General features: G+C 39.3%; 1 protein-coding gene across 1 annotated transcript in view; it reads right to left on the reverse strand.

Moving 5' to 3' along the window:
* The window catches only part of rttn (rotatin), a 181259-nt gene that overhangs the window by 30188 nt on the left and 131211 nt on the right, over nt 1-19860 (reverse strand). Inside the window, exons 28-31 of the mRNA XM_048595750.1 lie at nt 17119-17170; nt 10707-10905; nt 2314-2404; nt 1215-1368 (exon numbers count right to left, since the gene is read on the reverse strand). Of these exons, the coding sequence (XP_048451707.1) occupies nt 1215-1368; nt 2314-2404; nt 10707-10905; nt 17119-17170 (496 nt within the window). The remainder of the gene's footprint in view (nt 1-1214; nt 1369-2313; nt 2405-10706; nt 10906-17118; nt 17171-19860) is intronic.

Consider the following 19860-nt stretch of genomic DNA (forward strand, 5'->3'; position numbering starts at 1 on the left):
TTTGACTAGCTCTTTATTTTAATTAATTTTTGGAATACAACATTTTTATGGCAGCTTTTTTTAAAAAGATACATAGCTGCAACATGACAGCCTAATTCCTGCACTCAATGTTGGGAACAATGAAGGCAAATGTGCCAAAAGCCTTCTTCACCACCCGGTTTACCTGTCACTCCACTTTCAAGGAACTATGCACCTGCTCCCGAAGTCTCTGTGTTTGGCAACATTCCCCAGGGTCCTACCCATTAACTGTACAAGTCCTGCCCTGGTTTGCCTTCCCAAAAATACAACACCTCACATATATCTAAATTAAACTTAAAAGAAATAACATGGTAGAAGCAGGTTTTACTGTGTGAAACTAACCACATTGATCTTCAATTTCAACTTGAATGGATGTAGTTGGTTGTCAAACCACACCACTGAAGAGTGTACAGTATAAATCTTGATAGCTTGCCTTTTCTCCTTTGTGACATACCATTTTCCCATTCAGCAGCCAACCAGCTTGTCAAAACATCCATGGCTTGCTAGGTTTCCCCAATGCTACCTTGCTCTCCCAATGCACCCTCCCTGTAAATATCATTGCACAATTTCACCTGGTCATGCAAAGCTTTTCTTTTGCAATTTAAATTTCCATTCACTTTTCTTTGGACAGACCTTATTTGTGCAGGTAAGTAAGGTTTAATGCTCTTACAAAAATTTAATTTCTTAGAACAGGTCAGAAATTGCTGTCATTTTAAATGGTTCATATTTAAATTCTCATCCTCTTGCTTATGTCTGTACAAGACCTTGTATTTTCTAGCCATTGCAATATTCTCTAGCTTTTAAAATTCCCAATTGAGTTCCCTATTTTTATTATTCTGGTCTTTTGTAATTGGTAAGAACTGAACGGGGAAACATTGTTGGCAAGTGTGTGCTCAACTCCGAGACCACATGCCCAGGAATCAGTCTGATCTCCTGGTTTCTTTTACTGAAGCCCCCCATAAAAAACAGGTCACTTTGTCACCCTTCCGATCATCTCAGTGGCCCATTTGTGATTATAAATTTGTCCAGTTCTGTAGGACTTTTCTTTTATGTGTTACTACATAAATGCATTGTTAAAACAACTAAATAGCTTCCTCACTGATGAATCTAATTTAAGTTTCTCTGAAAAGAAGAACACACCAATTTTGCATGGCCATTGTGTGAAGGAAAGATGAAGAAACATTACAATACATTACCAAAATAATCCTTGCACCGTATACAAAGTACAGTGAATATATTTAACAACAATGGCTTCAGAAAGTCATCCTGAGTTACGTGATCTGGATGCAAGACGAAACAGTGTTGAACTAAACCAGAAAATGCAGACAGATATTGAAGGTGGCTCAAAACCTGCAGAGAAAAACAATAATTAAACACACCATTATACAAGATATTAATTAAAAACCCCACAGCAGAAACACACAGGGTCCAATGTGCACCTTTAATCAGTGGACTGTGGCACACAACGTTTGAATTTTATGCATGAATTGATGGGATTAATTGTAAGTAGCAGAAAATGGTGAATTGTGAAAGATATTTCCTTGATTATACAAGAGAAAGAGCAGAATTGTGCTGATTTGAAACATTTCCACTTTGGTCAAATTATCATAAATTAATCTAAGTTTCAGACCTGGGCAATAATCTGACTTATTGAATAGATGAGCACAGCATGTGCCCTCATGGCCAAATATGCACTTCCGGTCAGAATCAAAAGGATGGATTCAGAATGAAGTTGAGTGTTGAAGCAGCAATTTTTGCTTTGCTTTGCTCTAGAGTTAGGACTGGTTAGCGCAGGTGGAAAAAGGAAACTGGTTTAAACAAATGTTGACAGGTGCAATATAAATCAAGCCTCAGAGGCATGAGGCTAAAGGCTAGTCATATTGGGATGACATGTTTCAATGTTGCATTTAGTCAGTGGAATAGTTGAGAAGCAGAAATTAGAGGAAACAGATATTGAGAAGGGAGACAGGAGTACAACTTTGCTACAACAAAACTGGGATGGGAGTAATCTGGACCATGACAGAATATTTGCAGGCTAGTAAACTCATAAATTTAAATTTTGCTATGGACCTCCAGACAAATGGGTAGTATTTGTTAATGGCTTTAAAAAAACAAATGGATGAAGAGCCTGTTGCAGTGAATAATAGTGATGTAGAGTGTTAACTTAAGGTCAGTTGATGAATGTGGCTCTCTGTTATTATTGTAAATACTGGCAGCAGTAGAAAGTTAACTTTAGCTTCAGGATCTTTCTTCATATAAATATTAAGGATCCAAACTGCAGTTTATTACACTGACCTGAGCTTTAATATCTTCGTAGTGGTTAAGGCGAGTCAGTGGTGCTCCCAACTCCCACAGGCACCTCTCCAGCAAACCAGTGTTTACCAAACTTTAAGAAAACAAAGCATGTAAAATGAAATGAAATTGTAACAGTATGTTGGATGCTTTTGTATTACCTAAATATATGATCATAACATCCAATCATTCACCAACAGCCCAAAGTACTTAAATTTCAAACAAGTCTTTAATAATTTTAATAAAATGAAAATGTTTTATACTTTTCAGCAGTTATGATAGCTGGCTTTGATTTGATTTATTATTGTCACATTTACCAAGGTACAGTGAAAAGTTTTGTTTTGCATGCAGTACACGCAGATCATACCATACAATGTACATACGGGTAATAGAACAGAGCGAGGAATACAAATGTTACATTTGCAGAAAAGGTGCACAAAGAGCGAAGTCAATATTAAACTTGAAACTTGAGAAGTCTGTTCAGAAGTCAAATAATAGCATGGATAAAGCTGTTCTTTAATCTGTTGGTCCTTGTGTTTAAGGTTTTGTATCTTCTGTCCTATAGAAGAGATTGTAAGAGATACTAACTGGGATGGGAGGGGTCTTTATGTTGGCTGCCTTTCTGAGGCAGCTAGTGGTATTGGAGGAGTTAATGGATGGAATTGAATTAGAATACATGCAGTGTTACCCTTAAATATGTATTTCACTGGATATAAAGTGGTTAAAGGTTTTCTTTGTTCATTTCATGCAATTAAGTCATTTATCAAACCAAAAGCTATTAAATATTTTTAGATACAGAATGTATTTTATGTTAACTGCTTGATTAACTGAAGAATCACAGCAGACTTGAAACATAAAAGTGTTTCTCTTTCCACAGATGCTGCCAGACCTGCCGAGTTCCTCCAGTATTTTTTACTTTCCTTCACTCCCTTTACAACTAGCACATGGTAGAGGCAGTATGTACCATATACAAGAGCAGCAAATCACCAAACCTCCTTAACAGCACTGTTCAAACTCACAACCTTTACCACTTAAAGGACAAGGGCAGAAGCTTGACAACACCACAATGTGAATGCATCCTGCCAATTCCACACACTATCCTGAATTGGAACTAAATTGCTGTTCCTTCAGTCGTTGGGTCAAAATCCTAGAACGCTGTTCCTATACCTATGCCAGATGGACTGCAGTGGTTCAAAAGGTAGTTCAGCCACCACTTACTCCAAGGTAATTACAGATGGACAAAAAATATTGAGTTTTCAAATGATGTGCACAACCCATGAACAAATGAAATTAAATACGCCAGAATGAAATAAATAAAATTTAAGGGAAATGGAAATGCTTTCATTTTAGGTGTTTGTAACCATAAGATATAAAACCATCAGATAAAGGAGCATAATTAGACCACTGGCCCATTGAATCTGCTCCACCATTCAATTATGCCTGCTACATTTCTCAATCCCGTTCTCTTGTCTTCTCCCAATAACTCTCAAGGCCCTTACTTATCCACAACCCATCTTGGACTTAAATATACTAAATGACTTGGGCTCACAGCCGTATGCAGCAATGAGTTCCACAGACTAACCACCCTCTGGCTGAAGAAACTCATCCTCATCTCAGTTCTAAAGGGTCATCCCTTCACTCTGAATCTGTGCTCTGCAGACCTAGTCTCTCCTACTAGTGGAATCATCTCTTCCACATCCATTCTTATCCAGGTCTCTCAGTATTCCGTAAGTCTCAATGAGATTCCCCGATCCTTTTAAACTCCATCAAGTATAGATCCAGAGTTCTCAACTGCTCCTCACGTAGTCAGAAGTTACACGATAGCAGGTTATAGTCTAACAGGTTTATTTGAAATCACAAGCTTTCGCAATGCTGCTCTTTCGTCAGGTGAAGTCCTCACATGACAAGCTCTTCATTCCCGGAGTCATTCCTGTAAACCTCATCTGGACACCCTCCAAGGCCGGTGCATCCTTCCTTAGATACGGAGCCCAAAACTGCTCATAATATTCCAAACGCAGTCTGATCAGAGCCTCAACAGTATATCTCTGCTCTTGTATTCTCGTCCTCTTAAAATGAATGCTAACATTGCATTTACTTTTTTAACTGCCATTGAACCTGCATGTTGACCTTAAGAACTAGGACTCCCAAGTCCACTTGTGCTTCAGATTTCTGAAGCATTTCCAGGTTTAGAAAATAGTCTATGCTTCAATTCTTCATACCAAACTGCATAAACTCTAACTTTCCCACACTATATTCCAACTGCCACTTCTTTGCCCATTCTTCTAGCCTGTCCAAATCTTTCTGCATCCTCCCCACTTCCTCAATGCTATGTGTCCTTCTACCTATTTCCATGACACCTGCAAACTTAGCAACAATGCCCTCAGTTACTTCTTCCGGATTGTTAATGTATAACGTGAATAGTTGTGGTCTCAACACTTACCCCTGAGGAACTGCACGAGTCACTGGGTGCCATCCTGAGAAAAGACCCCTTTACCCCACTCTCTGCCTTCTGCCAGTCAGCCAATCCCCTATCTATGCCAGTACTTTGCCTCTAACACCATGGGCTCTTATCTTATTTGGCAGCCTCCTGTGCAGCATTCTGTCAAAGGCCTTCTGGAAATCCAAAGAGACCACTAGCTCTCCAAAATACAAAAGGTTGTCATTTTTCTTTCTTGCAACTATCCCCAACCTTGCTCCCACTCACCAACTCTTTCAGTATTTCTCTCTCTGCCTGTTTAACCCCATGACATATAGTTGGCTTACCAACTTTAGGTCTGAGCTTATCTTCAACTCCTCTTTCTATTCTTTTTCTGTAAGTTTCATCTTTCTCTTTGGAGCTTTTCAATTCTGTTAAACCTTGCTTTGACCTTTTGCCCACTCTCTCCATTGAGTTTCTAAGCAAATTGTGTCATATGGTCTAAACCTCAAAAACATTCTCCACCAAATTTCATGCTTCCTGTCTTCAATCTAAAACTTATAATATTCATAAGGTTAGAAATGTGTGCACTCCATATCCCTTATTTTCCCCCAATTGTTTATAGTACATTCTACTCATTATAGAATCATAGAATCCCTACCGTCCAGAAATAGTTCACTCGGCCCACCTAGCCTGCACGACCCCACAAAGAGCATCCCATCCTGCTACCCTATTCCTTTATTTACCATGACTAATCCACCTAGCTTGCACATCCCTAGATACTACAGAGCAATTTAGCATGGCCCATCCACTTAACCTGCACATCTTTGGACTATGGGAAGAAACTGGAGCACCTAGAGGAAACCCATGCAGACATGGGGAGAACGTGCAAACTCCACGCAGATAAATATGAGGTTCTGTAGTTTGGCAGGAAGAATACAGGAGCTGAATATTACACGAAGAAAGACTGCAGAAAGATGACAAACAGAGGGATTTGGGAACCCTCATACATGAATCACAAGAAGCTAGGATTCCAGTTAAGAGGCTGGTAGGGAAATCAAATTGACAGGCCATTACTTCAAAGGCAATGGAATATAAAAGTAGTGAAGTTTTGCTAAAACTATAAAAGGCACACATCAGACCACAGCTGGAATATTATGAACAGCTGTGGGCCCATTATCTCAGCAAATGCATATCTGGTTTTGGAGGCAGCCCAGAGAAAGTTCACTAGGCTGATACCAGATATGGCCAAACTGTCTTATGAGGAGAGGTTGTGTAGGTAGGGCCTGCATTCATGGGAATTTACAAGAATCAGAGGCAGCCTTATTGAAATATTAAAATTTCTTGGGAGATGACAGCAAAAATTTGAGAGATACAACAGATAGGTGGCGACCAGGGATTAGTTGAAGCATTTATGTGGAGGGAGCATTTTAAAATCACTCCATGATATCATGAGATCACATTCTTAAGTATTAGCGTTTGTAAGTCCGACGTTCTTAAATCAGGGACTCCCTGTATGCTTAAATGAATAGATAGCTGATAAAATAAATGCATCTGCTAGTTGTTCTCTGATCTGAAAGCTAGTGCCATGCGAATCAGAATGTGGTGGGTTCTGGAAATAATGGAAGGAACAAGATGAATTACTTTGCAGGCCATCGATTGGCTGTCAGAAGGATCATGACTTCAACCTTCTAAAGTAGTCTGTTATCTCAGTCACACACTGCCTCAAATCAAGAAAATACCTTATATCGATTGAAGGAAAGTGATTAGTACTGACATGGCCAAGGCAATTAAACAAAACAAAGGCCTTATTTCAAACCTCTCTCGATCATGATTCCAGTGATAGTGATACTACCCGGCAGCTAGTAATTCTTTTCTTTGAAAGAAAAGTCACTGGTTTACATACCCAGCCACAATATTTGTGGATGAACCATAATTGAAATGACAAGTGCTGAAAAATACAGTGCTTGTGAAGTTGGCTGAAGCTTGCTGATCTAACTTCTGCCTTAGGAAGGTGAATCCACCAAAGACTTTGTTAGACTGAGCTCTGAAAAAGAGTCACAGTGGACTCGAAACATAACTCTGTTTCTCTCTTCACAGATACTACCAGATTTGCTGAGTTTCTCCAGCATATACTAGTTCATTTCAGATTTCCAGCATCCACAATACTTTGATTTTAACAGACCTAGTTTGGCTTGTCTTCCTAGAGTTCAGAGTATGGAGAATTGCCAGTAAGGTCACTGGTGGCTGCATCTTAACACAGAATTAGGAGTTAAAAGAAAATACTGATCTTATTGTGCTTAGCATTCATAACAACTATTTATAGTTTTGTGAAAGTATTGGAGGAAAAGCAAGCATCATTTCTTCCATTTGCAGAACCTGGGCTTTATTACTTTGTTGCACCATTTGTCAGGTTACAATAATGAGAAATGGTTAGTTTCCTGTGTTAGATCGGGTGTGATAAGAACAAAAGAGCTGTAAATGCTCAGAAAGTCTGATAGAAACTATGGAGGGAAAAGCAAGTTAATATTTCAGTTCAGTAGATTTATGACCACCCCAACTTTCCCCTTTATGATCTCCATTTTTTTCATTTGAAAGGTCACCAATCTGTCAGTTTAGTTTGTCTACTCTCTTCAAAATGCTACCGATCTATGGAGTATTTCCAGGATTTTGCATTTTGATTTCAGATCTTCAGCATTTTCTATTTTTATGTTAGTTCTCATTGGGGGTGTCAAATTTTTCTGTTTTGTGCATTTTTAAGTCAAGAAACAGGTGAAGAACGATTTTGATAGCTTGTAAGGGATGGAGATGAGCTAATAGAATAGCTACGTAAAACATTCCAAACATATGATAAATGACTAACATATAAATGTACGTTTTATATAGGTATGCTTGATAAATGTATGTTTTAATAAATTAACAAAGCAGTCTTTGTTTCATCTGATTGTTTATACTATTACAAGAAAAATGCTAAAATATTCATTTTTCAACTGGTCGATTCAATTAATAGCTCAGCTTTATTCTGAAGTAATCCTCATAGAGAATTTAGGAAAAAAAAATCTAAATGTTATAACCCGGCTTTACTGTCAAAGCATTGCAGTGGCTGCAATCTGGAGAAGTCATTTCCTTTGTCTAATGTCTAATTATTAAAAGACTGAGAAAATGCTTTGATCCCTCCACAATTCCAAATTAGCTACATGCTCATCAGTTCCAGCCAGATGAAAACAGCTGTGATGGGGGACGGAAAAATCATTTTGCTCATAATGTCAGAAATCAGAAAAATTTAGTAGTATATATGGGTGGGATGATGAGGATGAACAGTGGAATGTACATCCTTCATTCATAATATACATATTAAAAAACCATTGGGAACCATTAGAAGTAGCATTCTAATACGGAAGATAATTTTCATTCCAAAAGCTGCATTGTGGATGGTATTTCAAAATTTAAAAGTTTATGAACTACATATTATATACTGTCTACATTAATGACTTATAGGAGTGGCCATAGTTGAATGCAAACACGTACTGACAATATAAAAATAGGTGGGAAGGCACATTTTGATGGAGACACAAGGATCTGCAAGGAGATATAGACATGTTTTGAGTGGATAGTGACTGGACAAAAATAAAAGACTCTAAAATAGTGAAGGGCAGAGGCATCTGGGTATTCTTGTGCATAAAACACAAAAACTTAGCACACAGGTGTAGCAAGTAATTAAGCAGGCAAACTGAATTTTAGCCATTATTGATTAATTTAAAAACAGCAAAGATGTTACAATTATATCGGGTGTTGAAGAGGCTGCATCTGGAGTACTGTATATGTTTTTTGTCTATGTATTTCAGAAAGGATGTAATGGCATTGGTGGCAGCTCAAAAGAAGTTCACTAGGCTGATTCCTGGGATAAAGGGTTCACTTATCAGGAATGCCTAAATAGATTAGCCTTTGTTCATTAGAGTTTAGAGGAATTCAGGGTAATCTTATCAAAACATACTGAGGGAGCTTGACAGGGTAGATGCTGAGAGTATGCTTCCACTAGTGGTGGAATCTTGAACTAGTAGACATGGTTACAGAATAAAGGGACACTCAATTAAAACTGAGATGTGAAGGAATTTATTAACGGAGAGCAGTGAATGTCTGGGATTCTCTACCCCAGAGAGTCTGTAGGCTAGATAAATCCAAGTATTTAAAGAAAAGATCAATTTTTGAAACAGAGGAGTTCAGGGCCAAAAGGAGCTTGTGTGAAAGAGAAACTGAAGCCTGGGCACAGCCGCCATGATCTAATAGAATGGTGGGGTAGGCTGAGGAGGATGAATGGCATATTCCTACTCTATTTATTATGTTCTTATATAGAAAACATATGACGAATTAGAATTTTTCTCGGTGTGGGTCGATAGCCAATCTTACACCTTACCCTGTCTGTTGTCATTGAGCAACTAAACAGTGGCACTATTTCAACAATTTAATAGATTTTTGGGATCTCAGTCGAGAATACAGAATAAGGCTTGCCTAAGACACCACACAATTATCAGAGAACCGAGACACCCAAGGACCAGATGGAATGACTGTTCTGCGGACTGATCGCTATCAATTCCACAATGTTTAGACAAGCTCAAGAAGTCTTAAGCAGAGCTCTTGTGATGTAGCAGCCTTAGCTCTGGGCCAAAGGCCCAGGTTCAAATTCCACCTGCTCCTGGGATGTGTTATAATATTCCTGAACAGGTTATTTAAAAATATCAAATTGATTTTAAGTGCCTTATAGCCTCAGTTATTAAAACGCTAAAGGGTTTGGCTGACACTTTTATTGCCCTGTTGCACAAAGAGCTTGGTTTTTAAATAAGTTGTGAATTAATCATTCATTTTAAAGTTTTTTTCACACATCTATCTGTCAACATAGACTCCATGGCTTCTACACAGTTGATGAATCAGCAGTGAAGTGGTATGCTTTGGTACAGCAGCATAATGGCCCATGGGACATGAGGAAGCATGGATGGGGCACGGCAAGTGAGAAAGTGGATAAGTGGGTGTGCGAAGCATGGGCTGCAGGGTCAAATTCCGACAGCATCGATACATGTTTTATAGACAGCCCATCTGCATACAAAACTTTTCCAGGGTTGGCGGGCCCAACTTCAGCTGACACTTGCCCCTGGCAATGAAGACTGTGGCTCTGCAGCCAATATTTTGAGAGGCTAAAATACAAAGCCAATTATCTTTCAGCTCCCACCACGAAGAAAGAGGTCCAGCCCATTCTCTCTTTCTCTCTCTCTCCACAGATGTTGCTAGAATGTTAAATCTTTTCCTGCTTCTATTTTGTGCCATCAGAATTTATCTGTCCACTAATGAAGCCTCCCTTGCAAGACTGCTGTTGATTTCCCATCATGAGTCAAAATTTACCCGCACAAACTTTTATTAGATGGTTTCTTAGTTATTGGGTAGGAGGTTTCAGTCCTACACATGGTTGACTAACACAATGGATTTGAATTTACTGCCAAAATAATGATGGATCTCATGACATTTACAGTTTATAAAACATATAGTGCCCAGCAACTTGTCCCAAGGAAGAGATGCATTTGCAATGTGAATCACCACAAGTTGCCAGAGAATTGACACCACTTCGCCATCGGGCTTGCAAAAACACCAGCTCACTCTTGCTGCAACATTCTGAAAAACATGTGCTTCTGAATAGCATCAAGACTTTCTTATTTCTTGTTCTGTATCTGATTGGACTCCAATATATCCAGCTTAATTTACACTCATATGTCCTTACTCTGTTTCTTTTCTCAATCCTTAAATCTCATTGATTCAAGAATAAGACTGGTGCTTCCACTGCTGTTAAGATTCTAGCTGTTCCACTGTCCTAGTATGTTACTAATGTGCACCAAGGTGTCATACTTCAGCAAATTCTGCGACAACATCCTCTGTAATCTTCAAGAGAACATTACCATCCTTCAAAAAATTTCCAAACATTGTTATTACCTACCCATGGAAAGCTGCAAGCAACTGGTTTTGCTTGACTGCATTTAATGTGTCTTCTGGAATAGTTGCCAGTAGGTTAGCAAGCAAGCCACATAGAGCTGATGAGAAGTGAAGGGTAATGACTGCACACTGCTCTAATGGAGGATCAGAAACATGAGAATTCCTGCTGTGCGGTGATTGGGTAGCTTCTGAGTCACTCTGACCTAAGTTGGAAAAAAATAAATATGGAAATTAAAAAAAAGCAGAGACAATAAACCACAGGCAATACCTCATTTGCTAGACACATACTTAACCAGAGTGTGGAAGAATTATCAAAACACTTATGTAACATCACCTTAAATTTATTCTTACAGTCCCTACAATATGGAAATAAGCCATTTGGCCCAACAAGTCTAAACCAACCCTCTGAAGAGCATCCCACCGAGACCCATCCCCTTACCCTTTCACTGTAACCCTGCTTTTCCCAAGGCTAATGCATCTAACCTACACGAACATTTGGGCAATTTAGCATGGCCAATCCACCTAATTTGCACATCTTTGGACTGTGGGAGGAAACTGGAGCACCCGGCAGAAACCCACGCAGACAAAGGGAGAATGTGCAAACTCCACACTGACAGTCACCCGAGGGTGAAATTGAACCTGGGTCCTTGGCGCTGTCAGGCAGCAGTGTTAATCACTGAGCCACCTTACATTGAAGTTGCTAATAGAGGTGAGAGATCTGACAGTCTAATTCTAGTTGAATCACCTTCCAAAGGACAAAAGGACAAGGGAACATTATACCTCAATAACGATTTCTCTTCAGTCACTGGAAAACTAACTTGTTTTTGGCTTCTTGAAATGTTAACCTGCCTATTAATGAATTAGTGATAAATACAACTGACTTTCCACCTATTTATTTGATAAGCTTTGTGCTTTCATTTAAAGCCTCAGAAGCAGATCATAGCGTAGAACTTTATCAAAAATATAATCTGAGAAACTGTTGGCTCACAGTTAAAATTAAAAGAAGCAATTTATAATTTCCATTCCACTGCCCTCTTCTGAGTGGAACAGAATAATCTGAACTACATTTTTGTAGGCAATTTTAGACATTTACTGGGAACTGGCAGGGTTTTGTCTTAAATTGCAGATCAGGTTCCCACATTATGGTCAAAGCTTGATTCTAATTCTTCCTTAGTCCTAGGTAGGTAAGGCTTCTTCTCTTCCAGGTGGACAACAGAACCTAGTCAGGAAAGTAATTTCATTTTTGTTTATCAGTGTCTACTTACACCTGGGGAGGGTGGGACAGAGGGCAGAGAAGCAGGAATCGGGGGCTATCTACAGAGAAGTGGGATGGTTACACAAGGTTGCGGGGGAGGCGAAAGGACAGTCAGAGAGGGGATGGAGTGAAGGGGAACATTGCAGCCATCCCCCAATTCACAGTCTCCCTTCCTATTCCCGTTCTTTCAAGATCCACTTCCCACCTTCCAGGCCCCATCTCACAAATAAATACATCAAGCCTTGGGCCTCATTCACTTGCATTAGTTGGTTATTGTGCCTGTTTGATCGCCATCATTTTTCATACGGCCAAAGAACCCACTTAAATGCGATTGCACCAGTTCTGTTAGGCCTGCACGTGCAGATTCTGAAGCAGTGCATAATGCATACATGTGTGGTGTTAGTAGTCACAGCCTTTTTGTTTTTGGCTTCCACATCAGCCAGGAGGAGCAGTGTTCCTCCACTCTCCTTAAAGAATTCCGGTCCCTTCATGCCTCACAATTCCCTCCCTTTAACATGGTGCACAACCAATCCCTGTTCCTTTCCACATATTGAATTCAAAGGATCATTCCTCTGGGGTCTCTGGCTGTGGCCTCCTGCTGTCCAAAAGTCCATTACCAATTGCCAGAAAACAAAGTGCAACCTGGCCAATTCACACACAAGATTGATGATCAATATGTAAAGTTAAAACTTCTCAAGCCTCACAGGGAATTGGAGGAAGGCAGGGTGTTGGGATTGGGGATACTTAGCCTCCCACCTCGAGTCCCACCTGCACAAACTCTGCTGACAGAGTTAAACCTCAAGCCTTTTAAAAATTTTGCTTCCGCTCAGCTTTCTCTGCCTTTCTTTATAACTTTCTGACAGATTACTAACCGGAACTCTCTTCATTTTCAGGATATTGACACCTGCTGAGATTTGAATTACACAATTTAAAGTTGTGTTGACACTTTGTTGTTTTATGTCAATTCTAGTGTCTGTGATGACATTTGCCAAGTTATTATCAAACTGCTTTTGGAACAAGCATGAGACATGATATCCTTTGCATTTTTTTTTAAATGGAGGGCATCTGCTTGGCCAGTGTTGAAGGCTGTAAATGATTGGTTTATCAGTTGAGCGGGAAGTTGGATGGTCTTAGTAGATATTTCCGCAGGAAGTACAGCTTGTCACAACTGGGTTATCATTTAATGTGAGTCTTTTGAGAGCCACTACAAATACCCTTAGATATTGCAATGATAAGGGTACAGAGCTGAAAAATCTGAACTTGGAGTAACAGGGAAGTGGTCAGTTTGAAACAGAAGCAAAATGGGTGTGAAAGATGTGAAAAGAATGGAGCAGGCTGGGGCTCTAATTTTAGATGAGATAGATGTTAAGAATGTAAAGCTGAGGAACAGCAGGTCTCAGCAAAGGACAATAGATATATAAATGGATTCAGGACTAACTTGTGCAGTCAAGGATATTTACAGATCTGAAGAGTTTGAGTTGTTAGAAATCCTGCTGATAAAATAGGAAACGTGGCCAAGTCCTGTGGCTAACAAGGGAAATTATGGATAATAGATATTTTTCATCAATCTATTCAGATAGGTTATGACAGATCTCTGAAGCAAGTGGGACTTGAACTGAGGCATTCTGGTCTCAAAGATAGTAGCGGTATCACTGTTCTTCAAGTGCACTACATTAGGTAGTACTAGGCCCAGGAAAGGAGCATATAAATTGGCCAAAAAAATCAGCAGACCTGATTGGAAGCAGTTTACATTTCAGCAAAGGGTGGGGGTGTATGGATTTTTTTTTTTAAATTCATTAACGAGATGAGGGTTTTGCTGGCTATAGGCAGCATTTCTTGCCCATTCCTAATTGCCCAGAGGCCAGTTCAGAGTCTGCTGTGGGCCTGGAGTTGCATGTAGGCCAGACCAGGGAAGGATGGCAGTTTCCTTCCCTAAGGACATTAGTGAACCAGATGGGTTTTTCCGACATGGTCATCGTAGATTCTTAATTCCAGATATTTTATTGAATTCAAATTCCATCATCTGCTGCGGTGGGATCTGACCCCAGGTCTCCAGAACGTTTTCTGGGTCTCTGGATTAACAGTCCAGCAATAATACCACTAGGCCATCGCCTGCCCATTGATTAAGAGGCAGAAAGTAGAGTATAAGAGTAAGCTAGTGGACATCAAACTGATTGTAAACTTTTCCTCAGACAAATCAAATCCCTCAAAGTCAGAAACAGGTCAGTTATAATGGGGAACAAAGATGGCAGACCGGTTAAATACATATTTTGATTGTCATCACAAAGGAGGAAGAAATAACATCCCAAAAACATTGGGGAATGTAGGGTCTGGTGAAGGAGGAACGCAAGGAAAGCAGGAAGTAAATTGTGTTGGGCAAAATAAAGACCATAAATTCCCAAGGCCCTAAAATTCACATCCCAAAGCACTTAAGGAAGTGGCCTTAGAAATATTGGATGCATTGGTGGTCATCATTCAAGATCCTCTAGACTCTGGGATAATTCTAGAGGGATGCAGGATAGCCAATGTAATCCCACTATTTTAAAAAAGGTAGGAAGAAAACAGGAAATTAATGACCAATTGGCCTGACATTGGTAGTGGGGGAAATAATAGAGCACATTATAAAAGACTTAATAGCACAGTGCTTTGAAAAGGATTGGATAGGAAAACAGAATTGGACTGAGTCAGCAGGATTTACAAAAGAGAAATCATGCTTGACAAATCTCTTGGAACTAATAGAGCTGATAATGCAGCGCCAGTAGATGTGGTTGACTTGGAGTTTATGACAGACTTTGATAAGGTTCAACATAAGAGATTAGCATGTAAAATTGAAGTAGCGTACTGACATGGATAAAGAACTGGTTGACAACCAGAAAGCAAACAGTAGGAATAAACAGGTCTTTTTTGAATGGTAGCCAGTGACTAGTGGGGAACCACAGCGATCAGTGCTTGGACCCCACCTATTCACAATATACATCAATGATTTAGAAGAAGAAACTAAATGTAATATCTCCAAGTTGGCAGATGAAACAAAGCTGTGTGGGACGGCAAACTGTAAGAAGGATTTGCAGAGATGCTTCAGTGTGGTTTGGATAGGCTTAATGCTTGGGCAAATGCATGTCAGAGGAAATATAATGTGATAAATGTGAATTTGGCAACAGAAACAGGAAGGCATATTAACTGAACAGTGAGAGATTGGGAAAGGGGGAGGTGCAACGAGACTCGGGCATCCTGTACACTGGTTGCTGAAACAGGCAGATGCAGCAGACGATGAAGAAGACAAATGATATGTTGGGCTTCATAGGGAGAGAACTTGAGTAGAGGAGCAGGGATGTTTTGCTGCACTTGTACAGGACCTTGGCAGACTAGGAATGTTGCGTGCAGTTTTGGTCTCTTTCTTTGAGGAAGAATATTCTGCTTATGGAAGGAGTGAAATAGACTGATTCCTGGTCACAGATAACTGAAATGTGAAGAGAGACTGGATCAGTTAGGACTATGTACATTAGAAAAATGAAGCGAGATCTCAAAAGAAACTTAAAAAGTTCTAACAGGACTAGAAAGGGTGAATGCAGAAAGAATGTTCCTGATAATAGGGAATCCAGAACTAGGGGTCACAGTTTAAAGACACGGGTTAGGCTACTTAGAAACTAAGGTGAGGAGAAATTTCTTCACCCAGAGAATGGGAAACTTGTGGCATTCTCTGCCACAGAAAGTGGTTGAAGCCAAAACATTGAATGTTTCAAAGAAGGAGTTACAGTTCTTAGGGATAAAAGGATCAAAAAGGAAAATGTGGGAACAGAGTACTGAGTTGTATGATCAGCAATGTTCATACTGAATGGCAGAATAGGCTTGAAGGGTCAAAATGCTTACTCCTACTCTTATTTTCTATGTTTTTATTGAGCTTATTTGTATATTTGTTGTATTTTTGCCAGGCTGGGGAGCAAAGTTCACTTAGAATCAAGGATTCTAATACTGTAATGGAGTTGGAGAAAAGCAACATGTTAAAGTGAGTGGATTGTACATGGTTACATTTAAAACTTGTCCTAAATTACTGCATCCTTTACATCTTTATTCAGTAAAAGTATACAATATAACAGGTGAGTCAGACATAAAAACAAGCACTTGGCTCCAGTCCTATAGATCAGAGGACAGAGTGGCTCAGTAATAGATGCTTCAACATCAACATTGGTCAGAGTTTCCACTGTTGGACCTGATTGGTTGAAGGTAACCTATGGCACTGGGCGTATCCTCACAAAGGCATCACATTTTTTAAATGATAGGCAGATTAATACCCATGGAAGACTGATTTCAGCGAATATGTGTAATCACTTTTTTAAAATGAAGTGTAAGAGGCAACGTAAAAAAACATCAAAAATTTGGAACTCCATAAAAATTGAATCAAACTTTGAGTCACTATCTAACAGCTATACTTCAAGAGAAAATTGTTGAAAGCCACATTTATGCCTATTGGGTAATTCCACATTTGTTACTTTGCATCTTTACTCTACCATAAACATTTCTTTAGTAAAACATTAACAGTAACACAGCAAAATTCATCACATTAACTAGCCATTTAGATTAAATTTAAGGTTATAACCAAATACAAACCAGATGATATGAGAACATAATTAAAATTATTTTACCTGGTATGTTGCTGGTGTCGTTCAACTTGAAGACTGATGCAAAGTACCTATTCAGTTTCTCTGCCATTTCTCTGGTCCCCATTACTACTTCTCCAACCTCAATTTCCAGCAGTCCAATGTCCACTCATGCCTCTCTCTTACTTTTTATCTATCTAAAAAATCTCTTGCAATCTTCTTTCAATTATTAGCTAGTTTGCTCTCGTATTTCATCTTCTCTACCTTATTGCTTGTTAATTGTCCTCTGCTGGTTTTTAAAGGCCTCCCAATCCTCTGGCTTCCCCCTAATCTTCACCACATTGTATGCCTTTTCTTTTGCTTTCATGCTGTCACCGACTTCCCTTGTCAGCCATGCTTGCATAGTCCTTCCATTAGTATGTGCCTTCTTCCTTACAATGAATTTATACTGTGCCTCCCGAATTACTCCAAAAATTCTTGCCATTGTTGCTCCACTGTCTTCTTTGCTGGACTCCCCTTTCAATTAACTCTGGCCATCTCCTCCCTCATGTTTTTGTAGTTACCTTTAGTCAACTGTAATACTGTTACATCGGAGTTCAGATTCTCCTTCTCAAGCTGCATGGTGAAACCTACCAACTTATGGTTACCGCCCTCTAGGGGTTCCTTCACTTTAAGGTTCCTAATCATAAATCACCAAATCCACAACTGCTTGTACCCCAGTGGGTTCGAGCACAAGCTGCTCCAAAATAAAACATCTGTAGAAATTCCACAAATTTCTTTTCTTGGGATCTGCTACCAACCTGATTTTTGCAGTCCACCTGAATATTGAAGTCCCCCATGACTACTGTAATAGTGCCTTTTTTATATGCCTTTTCTATCTCATGATTGATTTTCTGCCCCATATACTGACTATTGCTAGGAGGCCTGTACATAACTTCCATCAGGGTCTTTCATCTGATTCCTCAACTCTACCTACACAGATTCTACGCCTTCCGATCCTATATCACTTCTTGCTATTGATTTAATTTCATTGCTTATGAAAGAGGTAACCCTGTCCCCTCCACCCACCTGCCTGTCTTATCAATACGATGCGTATTCTTGGATATTTAGTGTGATTTTCCCAGTGTTTCTCTGCAACTTAGACATTCAGAAGCAAAACCTATCAGAAGTCCATTGAAATATAATAATTATTATTTATTCGCTGGTATAACTAAGTCATATATAAATGGGGTTAGACAGAGTACTGTAGACACTCGTGTGCAGGATAATACAGTATTATTCAGCTTGTTGATGAACTGTAAATTCTCCAACTTTATGCTACAGTCTGAGATGCATCTTTTGAAAATACAAATTACTCCTTTCTTTTCTGTCAATTTGCTCTTCCAATCAATGAAAGAATAGTAATCTATATAATGTGACTTCAAGATATTAAACATTTCACTTTGTCAGCAGTTTTCCATCTAGATGACAATAATAGTTAAATATGTTTCGCACCAATTAATCGTTCTCCAGGATTTCAGTTGGCCACTTCCAGGCATTATAACTATTTGACTCATGAATTTCATGCTGGCTTTCTGTACAGTAATGCAGTCAGATCCCCTTCCTTGCCCTGTCATAATGGGTCTGCAAGTTTTATTCATAGAGAGAGTCATAGAGTTATACAGCATGGAAACGGACCCTTCAGTCCAACTAGTCCATGCCGACCAAGTTTCCCAAACCAAACTAGTCCCACTTGCCTGCACTTGGCCCATATTCCTTTAAATCTTTCCTATTCATTATGTCTACAAATGTCTTAAATGTTGTAACATTTACCACTTCCTCTGGTAGTTCACCGCAAGTAGGGATCAAATTTCTTTTTGAAATCATCGATCATTTGGTTCCACCAGGCTCATCAACAGCAGGTTCCAAGTCATTACCAATCACTGCATAATACATTTTTCCTCACATTTCCTATGTAATTCATGTCAAAAAATTTGAAAATCTACATCCCTTAGTCCTGGCATCATTATTTCACAGGAACAACTTCTCTTGGTCTCGCCTCTAAACCTCTTAAAAATGTATACACCTCGATCAAATATTCCTTCAATTTCTACAGTAAAAGCATAATGCTGCAGATGCTGAAAATCCAAAATAAAAATCAAAGTGTTGGAAATACTCAGAGGTGACGCAGTGGAGGGAGAAAAATTCCGAGCGGAAAATGACTTCTTAAGAACTCAAGACTATGTTCAACATGAAATGTTAATTGTTTCTTTGTCCACAGATGCTGCCAGATCTGCAGCCAAACCCACTGTTTGTGTTCTCTTCAATCTCCTTTGCTCCAAAGAGAACAAATCATTTTCTCCAACCTAACTTTGTAGCTAAAATTCCTCATGTTTAGAAGCATTTTGGTAACTCTCCTCCACATGCTTTCAAGAACTCTCACTTTTTCAAAAATGTTGTGACCAGTACTGGCTTCAATACTCTAGATGTGGCCTAACCAGAGCTTTAAGAAACTTCAACATAATTTCCCTACTTCTGTAACCAGTACCTCTGTTCTTGATACCCAAGATCCAATATGCTTTGCTAACTAATCTCTCAATATGCTCTGTTGCTTCCTAAGACCTCGGTGCAAAATCCGTAAGTTCCTCTGCCCCTGCACAATAAACTGTTTTCACTGCAGGAGGGTTGATCACCGGAGGATACAGAATTAAGATAAAAGAACCATGGCAAGTTAGGAAATTGTTTTTTTTTGTGCAATGAATGATTATAATTGCGAAAGTACTGCCTAAGAGTCGAGGAAGCTTATCTACGTGGCGAGAGTCAGAGAAATCGGATAGCTCTTTCAAGAGCTGGCAAAGGCACCATGGCCTCTTTGTGCTTTACAATTCCAGACTGGTAATAATGGATTCATACCCAAACAAATTCTGTTTGCAGAATTTGCAGATGACCTGATGGAGGTCATCTGACCTGAAATGTTAATTTTGTTTCTCACCCCTGATAGGTGCTTCATGACCAGCTGAATGTTTTCAGTATGTGTAGTCATTGTTACAGATTGCCAGGGTCTGCAATGTTTTGCTTTTCCTTGTCTGTCTATATCCTATTTTTAAAGTATGGTAAATCTGTCTGGATTCATGGTTTTCAAATCTGCATCAACAATTTTACTTAAAGTTTAGAGTTTTCTCAGTGCTGCTCTGATAGGCTCCAGTGGAAAAATAATGGATCAGATCTCAACGGATTGTCAACACTAAATTTTAAGCTAACTGAGGTGTTTAAAATTATAGACAACAAGGTGCAGGGCTGGATGAACACAGCAGGCCAAGCAGCAT

Source organism: Rhincodon typus, chromosome 4, assembly GCF_021869965.1.
Source record: "Rhincodon typus isolate 14 chromosome 4, sRhiTyp1.1, whole genome shotgun sequence".
Classification (NCBI taxonomy): domain Eukaryota; kingdom Metazoa; phylum Chordata; class Chondrichthyes; order Orectolobiformes; family Rhincodontidae; genus Rhincodon; species Rhincodon typus.